The sequence below is a fragment of the Pyrgilauda ruficollis genome, unplaced genomic scaffold (genome assembly GCF_017590135.1).
Source record: "Pyrgilauda ruficollis isolate IOZ18807 unplaced genomic scaffold, ASM1759013v1 scaffold96, whole genome shotgun sequence".
NCBI classification, from domain to species: Eukaryota; Metazoa; Chordata; class Aves; order Passeriformes; family Passeridae; genus Pyrgilauda; species Pyrgilauda ruficollis.
Window position 1 is genome coordinate 869,800 of NW_024531710.1, and position 24,550 is coordinate 894,349.

The 24,550-nt window shown below is 41.6% G+C and overlaps 2 protein-coding genes across 8 annotated transcripts in view; one reads left to right on the forward strand and one right to left on the reverse strand.

Moving 5' to 3' along the window:
* The window catches only part of HMG20A (high mobility group 20A), a 174,157-nt gene extending 150,219 nt beyond the window's left edge, over positions 1 to 23,938 (reverse strand). For 3 of the 5 annotated variants that reach the window (XM_041489727.1, XM_041489729.1, XM_041489725.1), the window contains exons 1-3: positions 23,603 to 23,918; positions 2,803 to 2,895; positions 537 to 684 (exon numbers count right to left, since the gene is read on the reverse strand). In XM_041489727.1, coding sequence (XP_041345661.1) covers positions 537 to 684; positions 2,803 to 2,891 — 237 coding nt within the window. In that variant the 5' untranslated portion in view covers positions 2,892 to 2,895; positions 23,603 to 23,918. Of the gene's footprint in view, positions 1 to 536; positions 685 to 2,802; positions 2,896 to 23,112; positions 23,280 to 23,602 lie in introns of all 5 variants that reach the window. The other 2 variants (XM_041489728.1, XM_041489726.1) reach the window with 2 other exon arrangements.
* A 208-nt stretch (positions 23,939 to 24,146) lies between these two features.
* Positions 24,147 to 24,550, forward strand: part of PEAK1 (pseudopodium enriched atypical kinase 1) — a 109,503-nt gene continuing 109,099 nt past the window's right edge. For all 3 annotated transcript variants that reach the window (XM_041489683.1, XM_041489681.1, XM_041489684.1), the window contains exon 1: positions 24,147 to 24,305. The gene's annotated coding sequence lies outside the window, so the exon portion shown is untranslated. The remainder of the gene's footprint in view (positions 24,306 to 24,550) is intronic.

Below are 24,550 nucleotides of genomic sequence, written 5' to 3' on the forward strand. Positions count from 1 at the left end.
AAAGGACCTCACAGCTGAAAACAAACTACAAGGAAGAATATCAAATACATGTGTCAAAAAAAAAAAACCAAAACAGAAAAACCCAAAACCACTTCCTAGTCCAACTTCAGGTCCTTCATGATTTAGTCACCAAAAATCAGCATTGGATGGTACACAAGGTACAGTCTAAAGCAGTAAAAACATACTGATTTTCAAGACCTCAGTTACTACCAGAACATTACAGTGGTCTCACTTTGCTGGCTCACAAGAGGGAAGACAAGTTGTGGCAGTTGAACATTCAGTCCTGCATGCAGCACCAGCTTGTGGGCCCTTCTGGCAAAGCTGAGACCCATGTGCTGCTCTCTGCACATTCCAACTGCCAGCTATCTGTGTGCAGCTGTGCAACACAGGAGAAAATTAGGGAATCAGAAGATGAACATGGCAAATGGATAAAAATTTGTGATCCTATTAAAAATTAAATCTGAGCAAGTAAGACAATATAATGACAAAACTCCATGCCTTTGCTTCATTGAAAAGTTACTATTATTTCATCTCACCTCCTCCTCAGGCTTCTGCTCAGTGGTTTCAGCAGCATTTGAAGACTCATTTTGCTGCTGCTGAGCCTGTGACAAGTCCTCCACCAAATCTGGGTTATTCACAGGCTGTGAAGTTCCACCACTGAATGAACTCTCCGAATTAGCTAATCTGAAAAAGCACAGAAGTGGAGAACAAAAAATTTAATCATCATTCCTAAATCACTTCCTCCCTAATCTTCTGAAACATGCAAAAATGTTGCAAATATATTCATTCTCACACTAGCAAGAAAAATGGGATGTAGAAGTGATTTTTGAAGAACTGGCTGTTCCATCCAAGCAACCACTATAACTACCACAGCTCCCATGGACTTTCAGACCCAGTTTGATTTTTAAAGTGGCATTTTGTTTCATTTTTAGTGAAGCATTTGATCAAATAAACAACTTGCAGGAAAGTGAACATTTGCATCAGAAACCAGACAGTGTGAATCTATCCTTCTTCAAAAGTACCATAAGGAATTTGAAATTAGAAGTTTCATCATCAACCAAGATACACCTTTCTGGATGTGTTTAATCTATTTCTCCACAAATACATGTAGAGATCTGTGATTGGGTATGATCTTGGACTGAACTTCATTCCACACACTCTCCTGTTCATACACATGGGTATCTAAACACAATCATGACTAGGTCCCAACAGGCTCCAGAATGGCCATAATTTAATTTGCTGCAAGAGCGGCAATCAATCTACCTTACTCCAAAAAAGGGCAAGATGTCTGCAGGCAAAAAAGAAGAGTAAACATGCAGAAATACTTCTGAAGGTAGACTGACAGTGCTGAACACACATTTTGGGGCAACAACCCCCTGGACATTCTCAGCCCTGTGCTCAGTAGGCAAATTAATGTAAGATTTTTGGACTCATCTCAGATTCTAAACCCTTCCTGAGACTAAAGAATACTTGGCCTTACCCAGTTACATTCATGAAAATTCCTTTAATAGCAGGGTATGCTTCAAGTCTCCTTTGCTCATTTATTCCAGTTTAAGCCACTCATGTCTATGGCAAATTTTAAATATTCAAAATAACTGTTCCTATTAATGTAGAATACAGCTATAAAAATTTGATGTGTATTAACAGAACTGTTATTTGAATGCCCATGGGAATATCTGTCTTCAGAGAGAACAGCATATTTTCACTACTCACTACAATCAGCAATTATGACATAATTACTGGTAAAGAAAAAAGGGCTGCAGAGATCCATGGCTGACTTTGAGACAGCAGATTGAGCTCACATTACTGACAATTAGAGAGGGACCAAGGGAACAGAGCAGACACCATCCCATAAGTTAATTATATTTGGTATGTGTCAAAAAGAACAGGAACAACACAGCTCTGGATTCAGTGTTAGGGTTTGAAGAGTATTTCAATTTTCCTCTCCATTCCCCCTTAGCAGAGAAGCTCTTTAAACTGCACATACAGGAGAATCTTCATGTGATGCAGCCATTTGCAGCAAACACTGATGAAAGCTCAGCCAAAACACTAATACCTCTTAAACACAAGCCTAATTTGAACATGGACCTAATTTGGCACCAACAAGTTTGAAGTCCCAGATAAGTAAATCCAAATTCAGACCCACTTAAGAGTGAAAGTGTTCACATTCATTTTTACAGGGCTTTACCTGACTGCAAAGTCTGAATTTTACTGTTTGGTGCTTTGCAAAACAGAAAAGAAGCTTCAATTTTCAAAACACAGCAAAAATTCCATGTATTCTTAAAAGAAAACTTCTCTTGGCAATGTGATTTTAAGAGGCCATTGCTGCAGTTTCTAAAAGCAGAGTCAGACTGACAAAATGAGATATCAGTGTCAGTGATCAGTTTCAGACATCAGTTTCAGAGATCACTGATGAACATTGATGATATCTTTAATTGAAATCATTTACTTAGCAGAGGTCACTATGGCCAACAGATACTTCCTCCCTCTCTGTCCTCATAATGTCACTTGCTTAAGACTGAAATCCTAGGGATTAACCTTCTAAAGCTAAGAGTTACTAAAGAGCAGTTTGTGACTACTTCCATCAGTTCAGAAGAGTTCTGGTTTCTCCCAAACAGAGTCCTGTGATCTTCCATCAAGGCCAAGGGAATTGGAATTGAAAAATTGCAAAATTGAATTCCATCAGGTTTATTCCTCTTATTTTTAAAAATTACTCAGAATGCCCTCCTCCCACTGAAACAATTTCCCTGACAAGTGCAGAGATAGTATGTACCAGCTGAAGGTAAAAAAGGAGTAACTTACCCAGTTACATTAATTTCAGCACCTTCCTTAGATCCATCCTCATCTGTAAAAAGTGGAGGAAGATTGGAGCCAGCTACCAAGTTCTCCATACCTCTGGGGAAAAAAAAACAAAGGTAAAAAAGGTTAAGTTAACTATGTCATTGTTTCCCTTCAGCAGTCCTCCAATTCAAGCATGATAACACACCAGGAATTTTTTATCCCATGAACCAATTGGCCAGTCCCAGCTGACTGGCTTCAGGACAGATCCTGTGGGCAGATGTGCTTAGGGACAGAAAACAAGGACCATAAATGACACTTCAGTTCCGAGTTTCCATTTTAACTGAGCCCTGTGCCAGTGCCAGAGTGTTGCTGGAAATCCCTGCAGTTCTATTTCATCCCTCAAAACAAACCCTCATTCACCATACTCAGCACACAGGTAGGTAGATCCTGCTCTTCCAGTCCACCTGCCTGATCATTCCTCATGGTGCAACCTTCACCAGAGGTTTGTGTTGACCCCAGAAGAAAACTGAAACCAAGTCCCCCCAGAAGTTTCAAATTAAGATTGCACTAATAACTTCTTGCCCAGATTTTCACAATTAATCTGTGTGTGCTGTTGAGAACACAGCTATTTAGAGTATTTTACCTTCAATCCCACAGAACGGTTGCTGAAGCAAATGGTTTAAGGACTGTGTATTTCTCATTGAATACAAACTACCCCCAAATTAGAAGTAGTTCCACTTGTAACCTTGTGGCCTGTCACGGGAATTTAATGTGAGAGATGAAATCCAAAGCTTAATTAATTTATCCCCTTCCTTACTAAAATACAAAACTGTTGTATTTTAGTGAAAAAAAAACAAAAAAAAAGCCTTAATAAACTCACTCTACAATTATGAGTTGCCAGTTCAGGCCATTTTGAAGAGCCATACTACTTAAATTCCTGTTCCTTCAGTTTCAGAGTCACCTTTGATGAGCAGCAGATACTCCACTCAATTACTGCTGTCCCTTTCATCCAGAACACTTGGGCTTTGGGCCTTGAGGGACTGAGGAGGGCTATCACCCTGTACTGCTTTCTCCTGGGTTGGTGCTTTCCACCCAGCACTGAAATCCAAGTGATCTGAGAATAAAATCCTGCTCCATGTTTTGAATATTAGATGAGTTTTCCCACATCCCACCCCAGTTCTAAAGGTAGATGTTTTCTACAGACAGAGGTCACTGCTTCTTGCATCTCACAGATTTTGCAGATCTCCATCACAAGTACAACACGGATGACATTCACCCTTTTCTCTTCTGCTTTTGCAGCTGCTGAGATCCTTAGACCACCCTTAAGCATCCCATCATCCTGATTCCTCATCTGGAAAATAATTAAAGCTAAGCAGATTACTCCTAGGTGGTAGAGACATTGATCTCTAGCAGAGGAACACCTTTACTCATGTACAGGCAAGGTTCATTCAGGAGTGAAGAAACTGAATTCCTGCCCTGCCACTACAAACCAGGGACTGGGTACAGTTTTGGGGACTCAGCCCTAGAGCTGTGGCACAGCTGGAGACTGAGCAGCAAAGGGCTCCCAAGATGCTCAGGGATCTGAAGCAGCTGGCCTGTAAGGGATGGTGAGGGAAATGGGCTTGCCCAGTCTGGCACAGGGGCCAAGGGCCAATCTAATGGAGCCTAAAGGTACTGGGTGGAAGTGGCAGAGAGGACAGAACCAAACTGTCCCCAGCTATACTGGCTTTGCAGGTTCAGGCTGCACACCAGGATGTGTTCTCAGAGAGGTGGAGTCTATCCTGGCAGATTTTAAATGCTAAAAGCTGTAACTGACCTAAACTAGTGTTGGCAATAGTCTTGCTCTGAGTAGGAGGCTGGACTAAGATGACCTCCCTCCAGATGTCCCTTCCAAGCAACATCTGCAGTTCTATGAATCACAGCTCCACATTATAGGTTTTTTCAAATACCAGCATCTCTGACAACTGGAAAAGAAAGACAACTCAAATAATATAATGTGAGGAAAAGTAGTGAGATACTCTGGTGAAACAAATAGGATTTTAATCCTTAAAGAAGGCAGTGCAAACAATACTTCCTCACACACGGATAAGAATCTATACTCATCGAAAAGAAACTACATAAAGGCTGGGACTTTATGTATCACAAGAAATCTGAAAACTCAACTGATTTGAAAATTATGCTCTTCACTGCCCAGGAAGCTGTTTAAGCACAGCTTCTAAACATACAACATAAATCACTTCATGCGGTTATCATCTAAGAGGGAAATTAAGTTCTGCTTCATGGTGCACAATATTCATCAGTCAAAAATTCTAAATTATGATTTTTTAAAAAGGAAGCCAAACAATTATGCCCATTGTGACCTTCTCACCAGGTCCTGATCTGTCTGCTCACATCTGGCCCAAGCTCACTTTCAAACTGCAGGGAGGCAGCTGGACACCAACCTTAACAACATATAAACAGAACACAAACACAGGAAGCCAGGAGAACATACACTTTTTTTATTTAACCCATATGCTTTAGACAGTAACTCTTTCAGATGATGCTGACCCACATCCTAAAGAAAACGTAACATCAGTGAATTTATAACAGCTTCTAATCAGTTCCAGAGAGTAAGAAAAAAAAAAAAAAAACAGTTGCTCTAAAACTTACTGAGAGCAGATGGGAACCTACACAAGCCTTTCAGTCCCATTTCTCAGGGATAGCCTCCCCATACCTCTGCTCCAAAATCATTATCCACTTAGTTTCAACCCCACTGCAGAGCTCCATATTTATTGAAACACTTTAACTAAATTCAAGGCAACAGAAACAATGTACAATTAGTTTTCCAGTGGCTCACACAAATACCCTCTTTTCATTTTTTAACTACATCTACCCAAATGCAAAAACAAAACTGAAACTGCCATTAAACCCCAAACCCTACCAGCCCTACAGTTCAATGCAGGGAAGCATCTCCTCCAAATAAAACCAATTCAAACTGGAGCAGCTCTGGGTTCACTGTACTGCTACACTGCTGGCTGTATTGGCTCAAGAAAGCAACCAGCTACACATGAATGGAGAGACTGATTTATTCATTTACAGCAGTATTTGACAGGATTTCAAAGGTTCAACTAACACATACACTAGCATTAATTAAACCCCTATATGAGCATAGAAAAAATCATACATTATCAAAAATGTGGCTTAATTTATCTTTTCCTTTCCCTCTCTTCCCTGATCAATCATGACATCATGACACAGAAAATGGACAACAGTATTTTGTAACTTTTAGTTTATATTTTTCAGTTAGACACTTTGGTTGCATGCCACAGAGATCATACTTATACAAAACTGTACAGAATGTACCAACATGGTCTGACAGAATTACTCAGGAAATGACAGCAAAACTTTTACAGCATAAAGATCTAAGTGCTACTACACACATCAAGGATCAAACAGTGGGTAATTAAACACCATTCAAAACCAGAATATGGTTTAAATAACCTTTCTTAATTTCTTCTCACATTACCTTTTGTAGGCCATGATATGTAATTATTATTCTAGTACTAAAGTAGCCAAGTTACATTTTGCATAGACTGAAAGCTACCATATGATCAAATTTCTAATCACATTTGTACGGCAGAGAGGAAAACTCAGAAGCGGGTAGCTTTAAAATCAGGGTGAGAACAAATCCATGGCTCGAGCTAGACAGAATGACTCACTTTTCCACAACATTACTGCTCACAGCACTCCTGTAGGGCAGCACATGTAAGGACATGACAAAGTTCAAGGTCCTTTTATACGTGCTGTAAATGAAGGGGAAAATTTACCACAGTCAACCTTTTCGTCAAAGCACCAGGAACAGCAAAAATGCCATTTAAAATGTGCCAACAATTCTATCCAGCAGACCCCTGAGCAGAGCCCAGCCGCACTGCTGTGTGCCAGGAGGCAGCTGCAGGCAGCCCTGCCTCCCCCGGGCTCACCCCGCTGCAGCCTCCTGCAGAGCGGGGCACGGCGCTCACCGCACACCCAAAGCGGTCACTGCTCCCCCGGGCCCGCCGGGCTCACCCCGCTGCAGCCTCCTGCAGAGCGGGGCACGGCGCTCACCGCACACCCAAAGCGGTCACTGCTCCCACACAACCCCACCGCCTGTGCAGTCACACCGGGAGCGACAGGGCCGGGCACAGCCCTGGTCACCAATAAGTCACCGGCACATGCACACTGACTCCCTTCTCATCCCAAGGCCAGGCCGAGCCTAAGATGCCCCTGAACACTGGGAAAAGGGAGAACAGCCCTTAATGTTTCCTTTTCAATGGCTACATTACAACAGATAATCTTATAAACAATAAAAAAATAAATTATTAAACTCTTTAGCTATCCAATTACAAGGTAAGAGTATTTATTACAGTTAAGCATATTTAAATATGAAGTCAGCATCAGAAATCCAACTTACAGGCTGATTATAAAACACTGCAGGAGTTCCAATTACCTCATCACCAGCTCTAGTTTTAGAAACGTTACTGCTGAGTGGAGAATTTTTCTCCTCAAGTCTCTCATCCCCCTTTGCCGGAGTAAATATGTCCAAATTTTACCATTCAGAGGCTAACAGATTACAAAAAAAAAATCATCTGCTACATCACAGAAGAGTCACAGTATTCCTTATCTCAGCATCAGAATCCAAGCACTTCAGAATGCAAACAATCTAAATTCAGATGATTCACTGAGAGAAAAACCCACAGGACCATCACTTCCTCTGCCTTTCCACAGAAAGAAACAAGAAATAAGAATATCAGAAACAAAACTGAAGTAAGTCCATTTCCTATTAAAATCACAATGCTTTTGGAGCTGTCAGAGGAAGTTCAGATCCCTCTGACACAGCCTTTTCTTCCATCAAACTGTAGCAGAAGCATAATATCTAAAATACTTCACTGCAAAAAATCAGATTTGACTTCTTCCCTACAGGCAACTCATTAGACAAAGGTTTTTGTAAGTAGGAAAATTGCAAGCTCAACCTAATGGGACGAAGGTTTTTCTGTAAAAAAAAAATTTTTTTGTCAGAAAATACATACTAGAGAACAGCCAACTGCTTTTATTTTTACTTCTTGCCAGTAAAAACAAAGAAACACTACAGACCAAAATAGAGACCTGTAGGAAAAAAATCCAGAGTTCCATTGCATTTCCAAGCAGCTTAAGGAAAGAAGGGAAAGATGTAAAGCTTAGGCTTATGCTTAGTTTAACTGAGTCTTTGCAGCAAACACTAACAAAGCTATTCATCCTCTGACCTTAGAAACAGCAGCCAAACATCTGCAAACATGTATTTTAAAAACACAAGTGTTCGATTCTGCAGTCTGCTCTTATTTATATAAAAGCTTTCGGATGAGACACATACAAGACATCTCTCACATATATATATATATATAACCTTGCTGATTTCTGGAATAAAAGCCACAGGAAAGGTTTACTCTACTCTCCAGACAAAGGCAAGAGCAGCCCCACATTGATTCTCTCCCTTCAAATACATGAGTGAAATGTTGCATTACCAATAAACCAGCTTTTAGATCACTTCAGAGAAAACAAAAGTCCACAAAGAGATGAAAACTAATTATGCTATAGATCCCTGGATAGCTAAAACCAGTAACTGTGGTTACCTCTGGTATCCAGAGGGAATGCTTTGCTATCTAGCCCTTCACTGCAGGTATTACATACCTATGAATTAGGATAGTTCATTTTATTCTGAATTAACTTTGTTCATGATAGCATCAATTGCCATTTAAACTAAAACCATTAACAAATACAATTCTGCAAAATTAATTTAATTCTCGTGTTACAGATCTCATATGAGAAAACAGAAACCATTCAGATCCCAAAAAATAAATCTCAAAAATCTTGAGAATTTTTATTTTTCATTAATCACTCTACCTAAAGTAAGTCCAATAGATGACTACCAGGGATGGGAGCGGGTTTTGTAATCTGCTCAGAGAAATGTCTTCTGGATTTCCACTTACTATAGGCAATTCAGTCTATTTCTTCACCTGCTCTGCCACTTGAAAACTCCTCTGGGAGCTGAGGACCTCGTATTTCACAGGACAAAGTTGTCCAACAGCTCCTTTCCCATTAAGAAGGTACAAGGGGCACCCATAATACCCCACAAGCAGCAGCTCCAGTGTCACAAACGGTGCCTGGAGCACAGACACTTCCCAAAGCCCAGCATCCAAAACCACCCAGCCCTCCCCAGCAGTGAGCAGAGGCCACTTCCCTTCAAAACTGGGGCTCCATTCCTCTGATAATTTATGTCTGTAAGACTCAATCACTCACTGTTTGTGCAATGCAAACATAAAAGTGCCATAAGCAAAGCAGTTTATTAAAAAATGTAAATGAACAGACTGAAGTTTTTCATGGTGTTTACCCAGTTCAAACATTTACCAGCATCACACCAGTGAAATAAGAAACAGTATTAATTAATGCTTGAGGAATACTTTGATTTAGAATGCCAAACAAGTATTCTGAACTAGAGATAACTGAATGTCAAGGAACCCTGATTGGGACTGGCCAGTGAAATGCGAAGTCACATACTTGAAAATAAAATAATTGAAAATTGCATATACCTGATGAGATTGTAAAGTGGTTTTAAAGCTATTTTAGCACTTTTGCTCTTCCTCAAAGCTTTATTCATCACAGAAGTTGTAGAGAAGTAGAACATATACTCCAAGCTCACTTATATTCTGCAAGAGGAAGCTCTGGCTGCTGCCACAGAGGAATACAGATTGGAATTTTTCGTGCACATACCCATCAAAACAAGTCATTATGGCCATTTACAGAATATGGGGTCGAATACTTTGGATGTGAGAATGCACTGAGGAGATTGAGTATATACTTAAAAGAATGACTCACCACAGGCATCATGACCCAACACAAAAGCATCTACTCTGACCTCAAAAGCCACAAAGACAGCATGGAACTGGATATTTTAAATGCACTGATATGGGTACAGGGACAAAGGTTAGAGGAAATGAAGTGTGGGAAGAGTCAGTGATTCTCACACAAAACAAGCAACTCATTCTGCCTGTTTTCAGAGAAGATCCATCTTTAGAAAAAAATATGACATGTCAGCTTCCATACATTTTTTTCTTATTTTCTTGCTGTTGCCATACAACATAAAACAAGTATGGCATTTTATTCCAACATAAAAGTGAGTTTGAACCCTCAAACCCATCATGTAGAACAAATCATAATATTAGATAGCCTTAGTTATGCAAAAGAACAGGCATATAAATCTGAACAATAGAACTGCTGTTAGCAAATACTTTCTAATAGCAAGAATAGTGAAGAACTGGGTTGGGCTGTTTGTTTCCAATCTGGCCCTGAAACTCTGGTAATAGTTTAATATCTATCAGAAATTAAAGTTTGGAGGGACATTGCATGAAGTGAACCAAAATCCCTTTTCAGCCAAGGCTCTTCTTGCAGTCCCACATGGTACCATTGGTATCACAGGGTAAAAATTGTAAAGGCCTTGGAAACACACTGACGGAAAAACTAATGAGGACAGTGAGCACAAAAGAACAGACGAGGTTCATGTAAGCATCAATACATGAGTGGACACTGCTTACAAAACCTTGTCTGGATTCCTGAAAAGAAAAGAAACAGAAAAGGCAGCCCAGTCCTGCCAAAGCATCCTCTCCAGGAACAGCAGTCAGATTCTTTGACCACTGTTAACAAGATTTGAAAACTGTCTGAGTTCACAGACAAAATGTGCTAAAATGGATACGAGAGGAAAAGACTACACTAATAACAAAAATTCAGGAAAATATAAAAAGACAAACTTTGTGCTCTAAACTAGGCACATTCCAGGACACTCCTCTCAGCACCAAATGGAGACCTTGCAGAAATTTTAAAATCATACAAAACCGCAGTACTTCCATGGCTTCATAAAAGAATCAACTTAAATCAACAGCAGAATGTAGACAAGTTAGAATAAAGCTTTCCCTATACTCATCTTCATCCAAAAGCAAGAGAGAAAGACAACAGTTAGCATCATGAATGTAAAACAAGGGAAAAAACCAACAAAAGCATAAAGCCACTGGAGTGGTCTGACTGTTCTCCAGAGCTAAGCAATACATAAGAGATCCAGAGATGCATGTGAGGGATGGGAATATGCAGGCAGAGGGCACATTTTTGGAGCACCTGTAGCATAGGTAATGAAAATAGTTCATTCAGAAGCTGAAGTAGGATTGAGAAAAAAGCATGCCAGCAGTGTGCCTAAATATCCTAGGCCGAGTGCTCGGAACAACAGCCAAACATTTGTAATACTGCACCTCAGACCGTCTCCAGTAGTCCAAAGAAACTGCTCTGAGAGCAGTGGTGAACCTCCTGCAGCCTCTTCTTTGTGCATCTCCTGTCATAACAGACAAGAAGGCAAACAAGGTGAGGGAAAACCCTCAAGAGCAGAGTATCATTGTCTAGGGCTGGGAGCCAAAGAGCAAAGAAGAACCTGGGAAAAGCACGTCCAAGACTTAATCTGCTCTTCCACAGCTGCTCCTCATATGCTGGAAACAGGAAATTGCAGGTGGGAAACATGCACAAGCTTTGAAAAATAGAGTTGATCAAAGCACTCAATAACTTTAGCCCTAAAAGAGAATGTAAATCTTTTCAAACAGGTTGATGATTGAACAGACATGAAGATGGAGGTCTCGTACAACACTGCGTCTTCAAGCACTTGCACTTGGAAGAATTCCTAATTTATGTTTAGTTACAAGTGTTCTGAAAGATATCTGGCATTCAGGTTTGAATATTTACCATATTTAGCAAACAGCAGATTTATACTGCTTTTACATTTCTTTAGATGGTTTCATTTCTATATATATTTGTTAAGTAAATATGGTTCCTCTGAGCTAAAGCAGAAATATTATCCCAATATATGGGCAGAAATGCACAGCTGGTTTAAAGGTCATAAAGGAAATCTCCCAAAGCTAACACAACCAAACTTCAGAAACAAACTCTGAAGCACTACAAATCTTAACCTTTATTTTGGACATCTCAACTAACTGTTAGGCTTTGCTTGGTTTCTGACATCCTAAGTCGTGCTGAGACTCTGACCTGAATACATATCATGCAATTCTTACTGCAAAGAGAAATAAGAACTAAAGTCCTTGCAAAAGGTCAGCAACACTCTGGTTTACACAGCATTAAACAGTGGGAAAGTGGAAAAACATTTCTATTTTCAAAAGTGTTACAACATGGATTTCACCTGAGTATAATGCCATAACCTGAAGTTCATTGCCTTGAGCAGAAACAGACAAAACCAACAGGTGGAAAACAAGAGTTCAGGCACTACCGTCTTTTTTGATTTGTGGAGCCTAAACATTTTACAACAGAAGTGCAAGCACAGAGAAGTTACATTCTTTGATTACCTTCTGCACTCTGTTAGAAGTAAGTACACAGATTAGCTGAGGATCAAATACCACATTTAATCCCCAAAGTTAGCTCAAGAGCTTTCTGAGTTAGACAACTACCCTCTCAGCCACCAGCACTGCCTTTTCATTTAAAGACTCCTCTGAAAAAGCACTCATTTATAATTTGCTTCTCCCTACACCTCCCAAAACAAAGGCAAAAAGGCATGATACTGCTTTTTACACATTATGTTTTTAAAAGTAAACGGTCTTCAGATTTTATGAAAACTTCAATCACATTTAAGCTTATAGATGTCCCAAGATAAAACATTTATTACAGTAATGGAAGCTTGTTTTTCCTGGTCTTTAGCAGTCTCCCAAAACAGCTAATTCCCACCCTGGAACTGTTTCCTGACCTCTAGAAAGGGTCATAGATGTATAACACCAGACAAAATATGGCCACAGCATTCCAAAGCTCCATGGTAAGATCACCAAAAAGAATTCAGCAGGTTCAGTTCACATCTCAACTGAGCTTTGTTTTTCATGACAGAACAAACAGAAGGAAGCATTAGGTTTGAGTGAAGCCTTACCTGGCTGCTGTAAGCAGCACACACTTGACCCATGAGGACATCCCCAAAACACAGGTCACCAATCTCACTGCTGCCTGATCAGGAACAGCAATGAGGAAGCCTCAGAGCAGGTTACACTGTGTAAATAAAGAAGCCTGACAGAAGATACTGCCCCAATCCCTACTTAACACCCCCCATACACAGCACAGCAAGCCCAGGTCTTGGAGTTTAGCATGCAGGAAACAAGCAGTTTATTATTTGAAACTGTGCCAAGTAACCAAGCTGAATAGGAAACCCTGTTTGAAATTTCAGTTTGTAAAAATTGTGGCTTTTGACAATGGAAGTGTATTTCATTTACAGCTAACAGTTCAATTAACAAGAAGCAAAAACATTCATTCACTTCACAATGAAATTTTCTTCTACTCAAGTATCCGTGTCTTAATCAGCATGAACTCATTTGTATTCCTATTTAAAATGCCTTTCTCAATAACACTCGCTGACATCACCCAATAGTTACACATTTTACATATAAATATCTCCTAAGCATACAAAAAAAATCTGAAGATTCCAACTAGTTTTGCTGATTAAGACCCACCCAGCCAAGCACATGTCTAGTCACCAAAGTTTCTTTGTCAGTTGCCCCTGTCCAGCTGAAGAGGAAAAAAAGGAAACAATGTGAGAAAGGTCCACATTTTCTGCTATACTGAATTAAACCTACTCCCACAAATCAAGAAATACATCTCTTGTATCATTCAAATTTAGTGATTCCAAGTTTAGACTAGAAGTGGCTTCTAGAGGTCGTTTGATCCCAACACCTACTCAAAACCAAGGTGAAGGTCATCTTTATGGCAGACACCACGTTACACTGTCTGGCTCAAATCCTGATCAACACTGATTTAAATAATCAAATGCCCTCAACTGCTTTGGTTTTTTACTAGGAAGGTTACCAAGAGCTGAAGAAATAAGCACTGGTTATTCTCGGGACACAGACAGTGATTGATGGAAGACACGACAAAAGCAGTTGAAAAAGCCCTTACAGTGGCCACAGGAACACAGGTGTATGAGACAACAGGAACACAGGTGTATCAGACAACAGGAACACAGGTGTATCAGACAACAGGAACACAGGTGTATCAGACAACACCTCCCCCAGTCCTGACAAAGCTGGAGGGACAGGAGAATAAAAGAGCAGAGGAACAGAGAGAAAGCTTTCACTTTATTCATCTATTAACCAGAAAATCCATCAAGAACAATCTTAGCAAGGAATCAAGGATCTTGTCTCCGATTTGTGAAGCTAGAGCTGGACTTCCAATACTGACCTTAATCAAAGACTCCCTCAGCCTTTGAATTAAGGTCAGGTTTACTCTCAAGTCTGAGTACAATAAACAACTGAAACCATTTCAACAAACTGTAAAAAACAATGACAAGCTGCCATTTCCAAGAGAAGTCCCACATTAGGCTCACTTCACAGAATCCAACTTCCAGTAATTTCAAGTAGGTTTAACTCAGTAGCAGCTTTCAGCACGTTCTTTTTCTTAAAAAAAAAAAATAAAGCAAGCTTAGCTCAGGGCTGCTGTGTTTGCCACTCCAGTAACCAGTCCACTTGTTCAATCTGTCCTTCAAGTGGAAGGCACAGCAAAATGATCACTTTCACAAGATGATAGGGACAGATGACTGAGGGACCAAGAAGATATTGCAACATCAAGCCCTTCATCGCCTATGAGCAAAGGAAGTTCTCATTTCTAGCCTGACAGAGGATATATTGTTATCTGCATGACAAAAGGGCTTTACATCTTAAAAGAAATAGTCAGCACAACATGAAAAATTGAAGAGACATTCTGTGCCAAAGCTGGATTATGAATCACCAACTAACACTCCTGCCACCAGCAGCATGAAACCATCTCTGCAGTGATACTCAAGCCCTACCTGAATAACTGCTGCAGTAGTTCACACACTTGCAACCCCCCTCCACATTCAACAACCAAAAAGCAATGTTACCAACTGTTTCACTGATTTGACACTTCTCTATTCTTTCAATAAATTGCCATTCCAAGTCTTGTTTTGTTGATGCTGTTGTGCTTCTTTGCATTTCATTCACCTTTTAAATGCTAAATTATTTAGCAGTCTCAAGTCATAGCAAATGCCAGGAGACTCATTTATCTGATCTGCAAAACCTCCAATTGCTCAAATTTCTGTATTTTTAGTTGCAATGGTATACAAATACATCCACAGAACTGAGATGCTATAAAGCAGTTCAGAAGCAGAGACACTCAAGTCTCAAAACTACAAATATGACAGACATTTCCTATTACAGACTGACAACTGATTCCAGTAAAATTTATCTACAGGACATCTAGGTTAACCTACCTATCTAAGTTAGCTTTCAGGGAATGTATTGCTGCACTACCACAGTCCTGACTCACCACCTGCCCAGAGTCTTCCACTGATCAATCTTCACACAGGCTGGAAGGAAAACACCCAACCATGCACCAGAGCTAGAGAGAAGCAGGTCCCTGCATTTATACAGCATCACTCAAATGTCTCCAGAAAAAGTCAATTATAGACACTGAGCTGACAAACATTACTGATCTCAGACTTGTGAATAAGGAATTGTCACAAAAAAGAAATTGTCTCAATAAAGAAAATTCACTTTTCTAATGTAATTCCCAGAAGTCTATAATATAAAGACATTAAGATAAAAGCTGAAGACTATCTTTTTTTTAAAATATCCGGCCTTTAGTATGCATTTGAAATCTGTCTTCCCACTTTTCCTCACTATAAAAATGTAAACCCTTTGTATGTGGTTATTTGAATATAGTACTTTTCCATGTAACAGCAATGCGAGAACAAAAACTTGAAGAACGTGCTGAAAAGTTCCTTGTGATCAGTTATTTTCTGCATGCCTTGCAAATCCTTCCTGATAAATGTCTGTTCTGTAATTCCCTTGAGAAATACTCTGTTGAAATTACTTTGGGACAGAATGTATGCTTTTACAAGTGACAATAAAATTATATAAATAACTTGCCTAAAAAAATCCAAACATGTAAAGTGTATTTCTATAGAGAAAATTGAAGTAAGCCATCTGTAACAGAGTTCACGGCTTTTCATACTTGCAATGAACTTTAAGTTTTTTAAGGTTAAAATAATATTAGCAGAAAAGATTTCTCAAGTAAGAAAAGTATCTTTGATATTTGGAAAATTTTCACATCATTACACATTCAAAACAATTCACATAAAGTCTCACAGTCTAAGTTTAATATGCAGTTAATAATGCTATAGGCTTTTATATCCAAATGTAAACAGAAGAACTATCAGATCTTATGTCAAGACAAAGACCACTTGGGTTAGTTTAATACAAATACCTGCAAAGTTTTTGTACTTTCCAAAAATTTCCTTGGCTAGAATTAAAAAAAAGTTTATTTCCTTATTAAAAAAGCTGCAATACAGCCACAGGCCAGAGGGGATGAGTGTGATCACTGTGACCTATTTAACACCAGGCACTACCCTCTGCTAAAAAACAGAAACACAGAGGAATTCAAACCTTCATCATGGTTTAAAGTAAGAAGCATCACTCCAGCAGCTGTCCCATGTGGCACTTATGCACACAGTAAATTTGTACAACTTCTTACTGCAGCTGTCACATAGATTTTGTTATGATTTCAGAGGTTAGACCCTATAAGCTAAGAGCCTGTATCAATAAACTCTGATTAAGTTGTTATTTGATAAATGTATCATTTTAGGAAGTTAAACAAAGCTGCACCTGCCTGTATTTTTAGGAGTTAAAATAGGCCTTAAACTTATGTTCAAACTGATCTTTTTCCAGTGTGCTAGCAACCCTTTCTGAATTCCAAAGCAGCTGCAGCAGTGCCAGTGCCAGCTGCAGGACACACGTGTTATACCTCGCCTGTTAAGATTCTTCTGTACTCTTATTTATACCTAAGGCTTAGCCTCTCAAGCTTCACTAAATGCTAATGTTCCCAAGCTGGATTATCCTGTCACCTCCAACACCTCTTCATGTCAATGCTTCCAAGCAGGCTTTCCCAGCCCACACCTGTCCGGAGCTATGCTTGTTTTAATGGGACCAAATACCAAATCTGGTTTGCTTGAGTACATTCTTTAAAAACAGAAAGCTCAATCAGGTTAGTCAACCACAACTACCGAAAAAGCACTTGTCACATTACCTCTCCACAAATAACTCAGAAGTTTTAAATTGATGGCATTTTGTTCAAAACCATCAGCAAGCAGCATGAATCATGCCCTATCTGTTATTTGAAATTGACATTTAAAAAGCAGGGATCAAACTAATATGATTCAGAAGCTTTTCTCTCCCTTTCTTTTTCCTATATTTGGAGCTTTAAGAAAAAATATTTGTGCTTCTACGTTACAAGTACTTGTCTGGTGTTAGTGAACAATTTACAGAATCCTGATGATGTCACACGATTTATACACAGCTATTAACTGACACAGAATGGGAAACTGGCAAAATACTGGTGGCCTAAGATGGAAGAGGCCTGAAAATGGCATTTCTCTAATGCTCAAGCTTTGCATATTTTGATACAACCTAGATTCAAGGATAGCTCACAAAGCAGTAACTTGCTGCTGCAAAGAGGAAGGTCTTGCCCTCTCCCCCTTTCTCAGCTGGTTACAGCTTATTGGACGTTTTACAGAGCTACTTAACTCCCTAACTCTTCCCTCTGGGAGAATCTCAGGAAATTGAGGAGGCTCAGTATCTTCAATTAGACCCAATTGAAAGGAAAGGCTCAAAGAAATACCAGAGCTAATTGAAAAAGAATGTGTATGGGAACTCCGACTGCCATGCGTGGTGAAGTCATATCAAGCTCTAAGAGCCACCTCCAATCACCCAAGATAACTTCTTGGATTCATTCTGCCAGCAGTGGGCTGTAGTTCTCACAAGACCTCAAGAGAAGCATCCAGCAAGGTCCTCTGCCCACATGAAGACAAGCCAGGTGCTGGAAGGTGCAGACACCAGCTGTCCACTGCCTAAGGCTATGGTTTCACTGCAGCCTAAGCCTGTTGAGCTACCATCTACTCCTAGAGCATCATCTTTCAGCCTGGCACCTGTTCCCTGGACAAATCACATGGTTCAGCACGCTGAAGAAACAGAAGAGCATTTAGTTCATTTACCAAATTAGTTTATGCCAAATGAAAGGGTGAAATGGCTCAGCTAAGGATCCAACAAGCAGCTGGCAGAAGAAAAAGGGATGTGAGTAACACAGCCAGGAGTTAGTGATGTACATTGCTATAACTCCACAGGCTGCGATTCAACCCTCCCTAAAATTCTACTGCTGCCAGAAACAAAGAACATTTGAAGCTATTCCAGTAACAGAGGGCCCCAAAATAGTCTTAAGTGGGACAAAATATGATTACCAGAAAAAATTAGGGTTATATCATAAACTGACATGACTTTTCCCCCGCCTTTCCAATCTAAAGCAAAACATTTATTCTCCTGATGAAAGATGAGATTCTTCACCATAAGTCTGGAAAAAGAACTTCAATTCTACAATTCTGATTAATTTCTTCTTATTATTTATTATACTGGCTTGTCATATCTTACAAGAATTGCAGCAATTTCTTAAGCTCAGCAAAGAGTAGTTGGAGTCTATTCTGTCATGTTTCCCACATACTGAAACAGTAAAGATTTAGTCAAATATTGGTTATCTCAATTTCATTTCAGCAGCATGAGTCATGTGCTATAGCAGCTACAACATACTGCAGTAAATACACCCGGAGCCAGCACTCTGCTCCAAAAGATTTCAGGAGGTTACCTATGATTTCAGGAGGTTACTGACTAGATGTCAGGGCTGGAAAAAATGCATTCCAATATGCCTATATTTCAGGACTTTTGGAGACTCTGAAGATTTGCTCCTCTGCTCTAGAAATAGTACAGAATTTGTAATTATTGAGATATTCCAACAAGATGCTTGTATATTTGAAGAGATGGTAGCTTTAAATGGAATATCCTACTTCAGTAAGTCTGACTTTCTTACCCTTTAGGTATCAGAGGGTGTCTTTGTCAATGTCCTGGATAAGTGAAAATTCAAACAAGGCAGACTGTTCATAAAGTAAGATGGGGAAAACTGGGGCATAAGAGCAACACCATATCCAGAGCAGAATACAAGTAAGGAAACAACACTCCTAAAATGACAAACTACAAAGTTTGTACTCCAAGCTTTCTTCTCTTACCTCCATGTGCCACTATCCTGCACTGGGAACACCCTCCTGGCTCCCCAGTTTTCCTGGCAGAAATGCAATGTTAGCAAACTCCAGATCTGAAAGTGTGACAGAAGATTCACAGTTTACTGTTTCCAGTACTTCACTCCATGTTGATCTGTTTTCTCTCCTGTGTAGTCTCATACTATTACCAGAACTGGTTTTGCCACAGCTCTCTCTCCACTGCTTTCCCAACTATGGAGACTGACACTTTCCATATATTGTTAGGCACAGCACATCCTCAATACTGGTATGGGACACTAATTCTGTTATATCAGAAACTCAGCCTTTGATGAACATATAATTATGGCCCAGACATCAGCCTGAGATTACTTAGCCTATTCTTACCCGAAGTCCATTCTCCCAAAATCTCTTTCATTTCCATTACTAAATGTTTTGCCAGTTAGTGGATTTCAGCAAACAATACTCCAAAGTTAAGAAGAAACACACTACCTTATATCCAAGCCTTTAAAAGAGCAGCCAAGGGAATTCCAAGAGGAACAAATAGTTTATTTCTTAAGTAACAAACACAAAAATTTACAAAAAAATCCCTGAATTCATGCCATACTACTTACCTGAAATAGAAGGAACTACAGAACAGGCACAGCCAAGTCAGACCTGCTTTAACCACCATTTGGTTAAGACTGTCTGAGAAGCCCTCCAAACAAAGCCTGGCAAGTTCTACAGATGACATTCTGAAGGGCAGTTGAAAACTTGAATTTTTTTTGGCTTCAAACAATCCCTCAGACACCACGGTATAATTAAAGCCATGAATTTATCATCTTTTCGTATTTGAACACAATAATAAAACAAAAGTAGACTTTTCCCCTGTTAATTTACTAAATTGCTGAGAAATCCTCTGTGTTTTGCACTTGTTAGGGGAAGAAAAAAAATGGAAAAAAGGATCCAGAAATAAATCCTGTCAGTCTTAAGCCTCTTGAAGTCAACTAATAACCAACACTTTGACTACCTCATTCTCTTATGCACTTCACACATTTTTGTTATCAGCAACAAAGCCTTCTGCCACTCAATCTTGTGACTAAACCATCCTTTGCCATTTTCATGCTATCCCAGTATCCTGAAATGCAGGCTAAGGATGCCCACTGCTCACCTCATTACTTATCCCAGCCATGATACACAAAAAGCACGTTCCAGTGTCTTAGATTTCCATTCCCTTTTACATGAAGAAACTGTATAAACAATCCAAGTCACAAGAATTTCAGAAACAGTGAAAAATAAGATTTATTTTGCAATTCACTGTATGCCAGGAGAGATGTATGGTCCAAAAGACTGAAATCGGTCAGCCAAAGTCAGCTCTTGCGACAGTCTCCTGCAAAACAGTGCAGGATTATTTGTTTCTAGGATTAAAATCACTAATGAAGGCAACGCAGCACAGGCTCTTTTTAACATTTTTACTATTAAAACACTCAAGCCAGTAATGTTCCTAATGTTTCTGAAAGACAGGTTTTTTTCCAAGTACATCAGAACTTGCAAAAGTAAGGTCAAGGAACAAGGAAGATTTCCTAACAAATTCAGAACTTGGAGGAAATTCAGGTATTCCACATTTAAGTGGTTTTGTTTCCCTGTGACACAGAATGAGGATTTCTCCCAAAAAAGCAGGTATAGCTGCAATTCATCAAAAGTATCCTTGTCAGAGTGGTACGTAGTAGACCTTCAGAAAACAAATGTCAGCCTCAGCTTTGCCCCTCACAGCTATGAAAAATGCAAGTTATTCCTTTAACAAGAATTAGTCATCTGTGGGATTAATGTGCATACAAATAGCTTTACCATATACATCCCAACAATCCCATTATGCAAGAGATTAAAATAGACTAGTCTGGTAATGAAATGCTTATCACCAGACCTGTCCCACTGGCAGTGCATGCACAAACCCAGATCTGGCTGGTTTGCCCTCACAACTCAAGGTCCAGTTTCAAGGTCCAGTATCAGACCACAGAATACAGAATATGCTGGTTTGGAAGGGACCCACAGGGACCATCGAGTCCAACTCCAGTAAACACCAACAGCTGCCATCAGAGCCAACAGCAGTGCTGCTGATGCCACTGGCCAGGAAGGAGCCACTCCTGGGGTCAGACAGCACCACAATATGGCCAACACTGCACATCCTGCCATGGAGCCTGACCTACATCAATAAAGCTTCAGCTACCACTTGACTGTGTATTCCAAATAGCCAACAACTAGCCTTACCTGCTTTCATAAACCAATCCTCTGAAAAGAACAATGGCTTCTGAAAACAAACTTCACTTAGGAATTCATACCTCGTGAAAACTTAGTGTTGAAATGTGTTTACTGATCACTCTTCTTGTCTTAAAAATAGCAGAAGTTTAACAGCTCCGATGAACATAAGAAACATTTCCCCTCTCTTTCTAAGGGAAATCATGGAAGCAAAAAAACCAAAAAAGCTAAAAGGAATGCAGAAAGCTACTTCATTTTGGGACTCCCAAGCCACTCACATTATAGATTGAAACAGCATTTTATTAAAGGTACATGAACAACTGGGGGGAAAAAAAAAAAAGACAATTTTTCTGTATTCACCTACTGTCCTCAAAATTGTAAAAGCCTGTTCCCTTGAGTCACCCATCTCTCCCATAGATCACTATCAAGAGTGTCTCCATTATTTTATTCTCTAACAATTCCTCACAGCACATGCCACAACACTCAAAAAAACCAAGCACAGCTCTGTGTGCACTGCAGCAATGCTGAGCAGGAATACTTAAATTTTTCACAGCCTGGAGAGGGCAGGAAGTACAGCAAGAATTCAGAAACTTGTGTGAGCCAGTAAGCTTGAGAAAAATCCCACTGAATAACTGGTGCTAAAATACTGCCTATTTAGTCAAGGAGAAGCAACTAGCATGGAAGGCTGAGCCACTGTGGCAGGTGAGGAGAAACACCTGGATACTGAGTGACCCTGCATTGAACTTCATGGGGAGCAGACACTAACAAAGGTTACAAAGTCAACCCCAACACATCAGTGCACCATTTTCTCCATTCCTGTGGCCTGACAGTGACATTGTGATGCCATACAAGCAAAACCACAGCTCACAGTCAGCGCTGGCATCCAGGAGATCAGCTCCCCAGCTCTGGGGGCAGTGCTGGCCGTACACTGCAAGCCTGAGCTGGGCCAGGGAAATCCCCTGCAAGAGCACAAGGTGGAAACAGTGAGAATCTCTCTCCTTGTGGTTGCTTTATTGCAGAGCACCAGAAATTGTTACAGTCACCTTCTAACAGTCAGGTACACACAGGAGCTGGACCCAAGCCTCAGGTATTAAAGGAACACGATTCTCTTCTCCATTTTCTGAGCCATAAAAGGTTATCAGCACATACCCTCTGTGTGCCCCACCACGGGCAACCAAAGGAACAAAAATCCATTTATAACCAGGACAGTGTGATCAGATCACACAATCTATCATTTTTCTGTTTTGAAAATTGCTGGGATCCTATATAAGAGCTAACTCAGGATTTCAAAGACTAACCCAAATACTTTAGACACTATTTCTAAGCCAAACTTTCCAACTTCTATTTCAAGACATGCCAGATTTCTAAGGACAGGGAAAAAAATTACCAGTTTCCCTCAATTTCCTGAACTCTGAAGTTACAGTATCTGCCACCAAGTGATACAGTTCTAGAAATATTGAATATCTCATCCCTTCTACTGGGTATGATACAGATGTGAAAAAAGCCAGAGAAGGTAAAACAGCATTTCACCATCTTCAAATAGGTTGTGCCCCTGCACCTGTGGCCAGGATTAAAGAAGAAAACCTATGCAAAATAAATTCTTTGGTTTTGTCAACAGTTTATATTTACACTCTTCAGAAGTTGAGAATGGTCACTTCAGAACAACATACATGTGCTGTAAAAGTGGTCAAGGGGGTCACATGCAAGGCAAATAAAAAAGCTACATTTTTTGCAGCTTTATGAAATTATGTCTTAAAATACTGTCTATTTCGCTTTTGTCTTATCCTTTCTCAATTTCTGTGTCTGAGTATGTTTCATAATGTATACATTGGCACAGTACTACGTGTAGATAACTGATAAACCAATAAAATTGCATACATGAGAGATGCATGATTAAAAGTGTTCTTTATTGACAGTCAAAAAAGCTGGAGGCCGCTACTCTAGAGAGCAGGAGCTCTTTTATTTCTATTTACCTGCCCTTCCTCCTTTCGCCCTAGCGCTGGTTTTCCAGAGGATTGGAACGAATGGCGCCTCGCAAGGCACGCGGCCCCGGTGTCTTCAACCCCAGGGTCGGGGCTTCTTTTAACCACCTCGAAATAAGAGACTTGGTTCCCAGGAACGGGAAACTGAATGTGGAAACCTGGACAGAAGTATCAGAAAACCGCACCATAATAAATCACCTGCTTGACAAGGGAACGTTAAGTGGACCTACAGAAAGGACAAATAAATAGAACTAAAGAGCCATGAAATATCGCTTTGGGGGAACTGTGGAAAGATATACAATGGAGAACACCGAAAACCAAGCACTTAGACCCTCATCCGGTTCTTCCCCCTCACCCCCCGTGAGCTCCGGCGGCTCCCCCAGCCCCCCTCACGGCGGGCCACAGCACCCGCAGCCGCCCGCCGACTCCTTGCCCGCCGCGGCCGAGGAGGGGCGGCGGGCCCGCGGCCGTCCCCACTGACCTGCCGGCGGCGGCTCTCGGGCAGGGCCGGGGTCGCCGGGGGTGGCCGCGTCCCCTCAGCCGGGTCCCCTCAGCCCGCGCAGCCGCCGCGCCTCCCGCACGCGCAAGCCACCTTACAGCCCCGCCTGCTCGGATCTCTCCGCTCCCGCCTCAGCGCGGCCCTCTCGCCTCTCCCAGAGGAGCCCCTCGGGAGAAAGCCCAGCCAAGCCAGGAGCACTCCCTGCTCGGCGCCCGCCGTCCCGCTCCCCTCGGCGGCCCAGCGCGGGGCTGTAATTCAAACCTCGCAGCGGGACTACTTCACCACCGCAGGCGGAAGCACATGCTTTCTACACACGCGCGCGCGCGCGAACTGACGGAACGCATTTAAAGGCCCGCGCGCTGTGCACGTCGGGAGTTGTAGTCTTCTCGCGGCCATTCCCCTGGTCGCCCGAGGGCCTCGCACCGCCCCGCTGTGGCGCCACGCCCACTCGCAGCCTATAGCCAATGAGCTACTGAGGGGCGGGGCTTCCTGCCGCGGTGCGCGCGCGGGGGGTGGCACCCGGAGTTGGTTGTTGCGCGCGGGCGCGGCGGTCGCAGCCCCGTCCCGGCAGCCGCGTCCTCGACGGGGCCCGGCGGGAACGGCAGCCCGAGCCCGCACGGAGCCTCTGGGGCGCAGCCGCCGCCTCCCCGCGGGAGGTGCCGCGGGGCCGGGGAGCCCCTGCCAGGTGAGGGGCGGGAGGGGGGTGACGGTCCCTCACGCCGTGAGGGGAGGCCGGGGGGCGGCGGCGGTCAGCTTTGCTCAGCGGGGCCGCGGGCGGGGGCAGCGAGCAGGGCTCCAGCGGGGCGCAGCCGCCGCCTGCCCGTCACTCCCTCCCCTCGGGTCCCCCGGCTCCCCTCGCCCCGCCGCGGTCCCGGTCGCAGCGGCGCCCGCAGAGCCCGTCTGGCGCCGGCAGCCGCGCCGAGGCCCCCA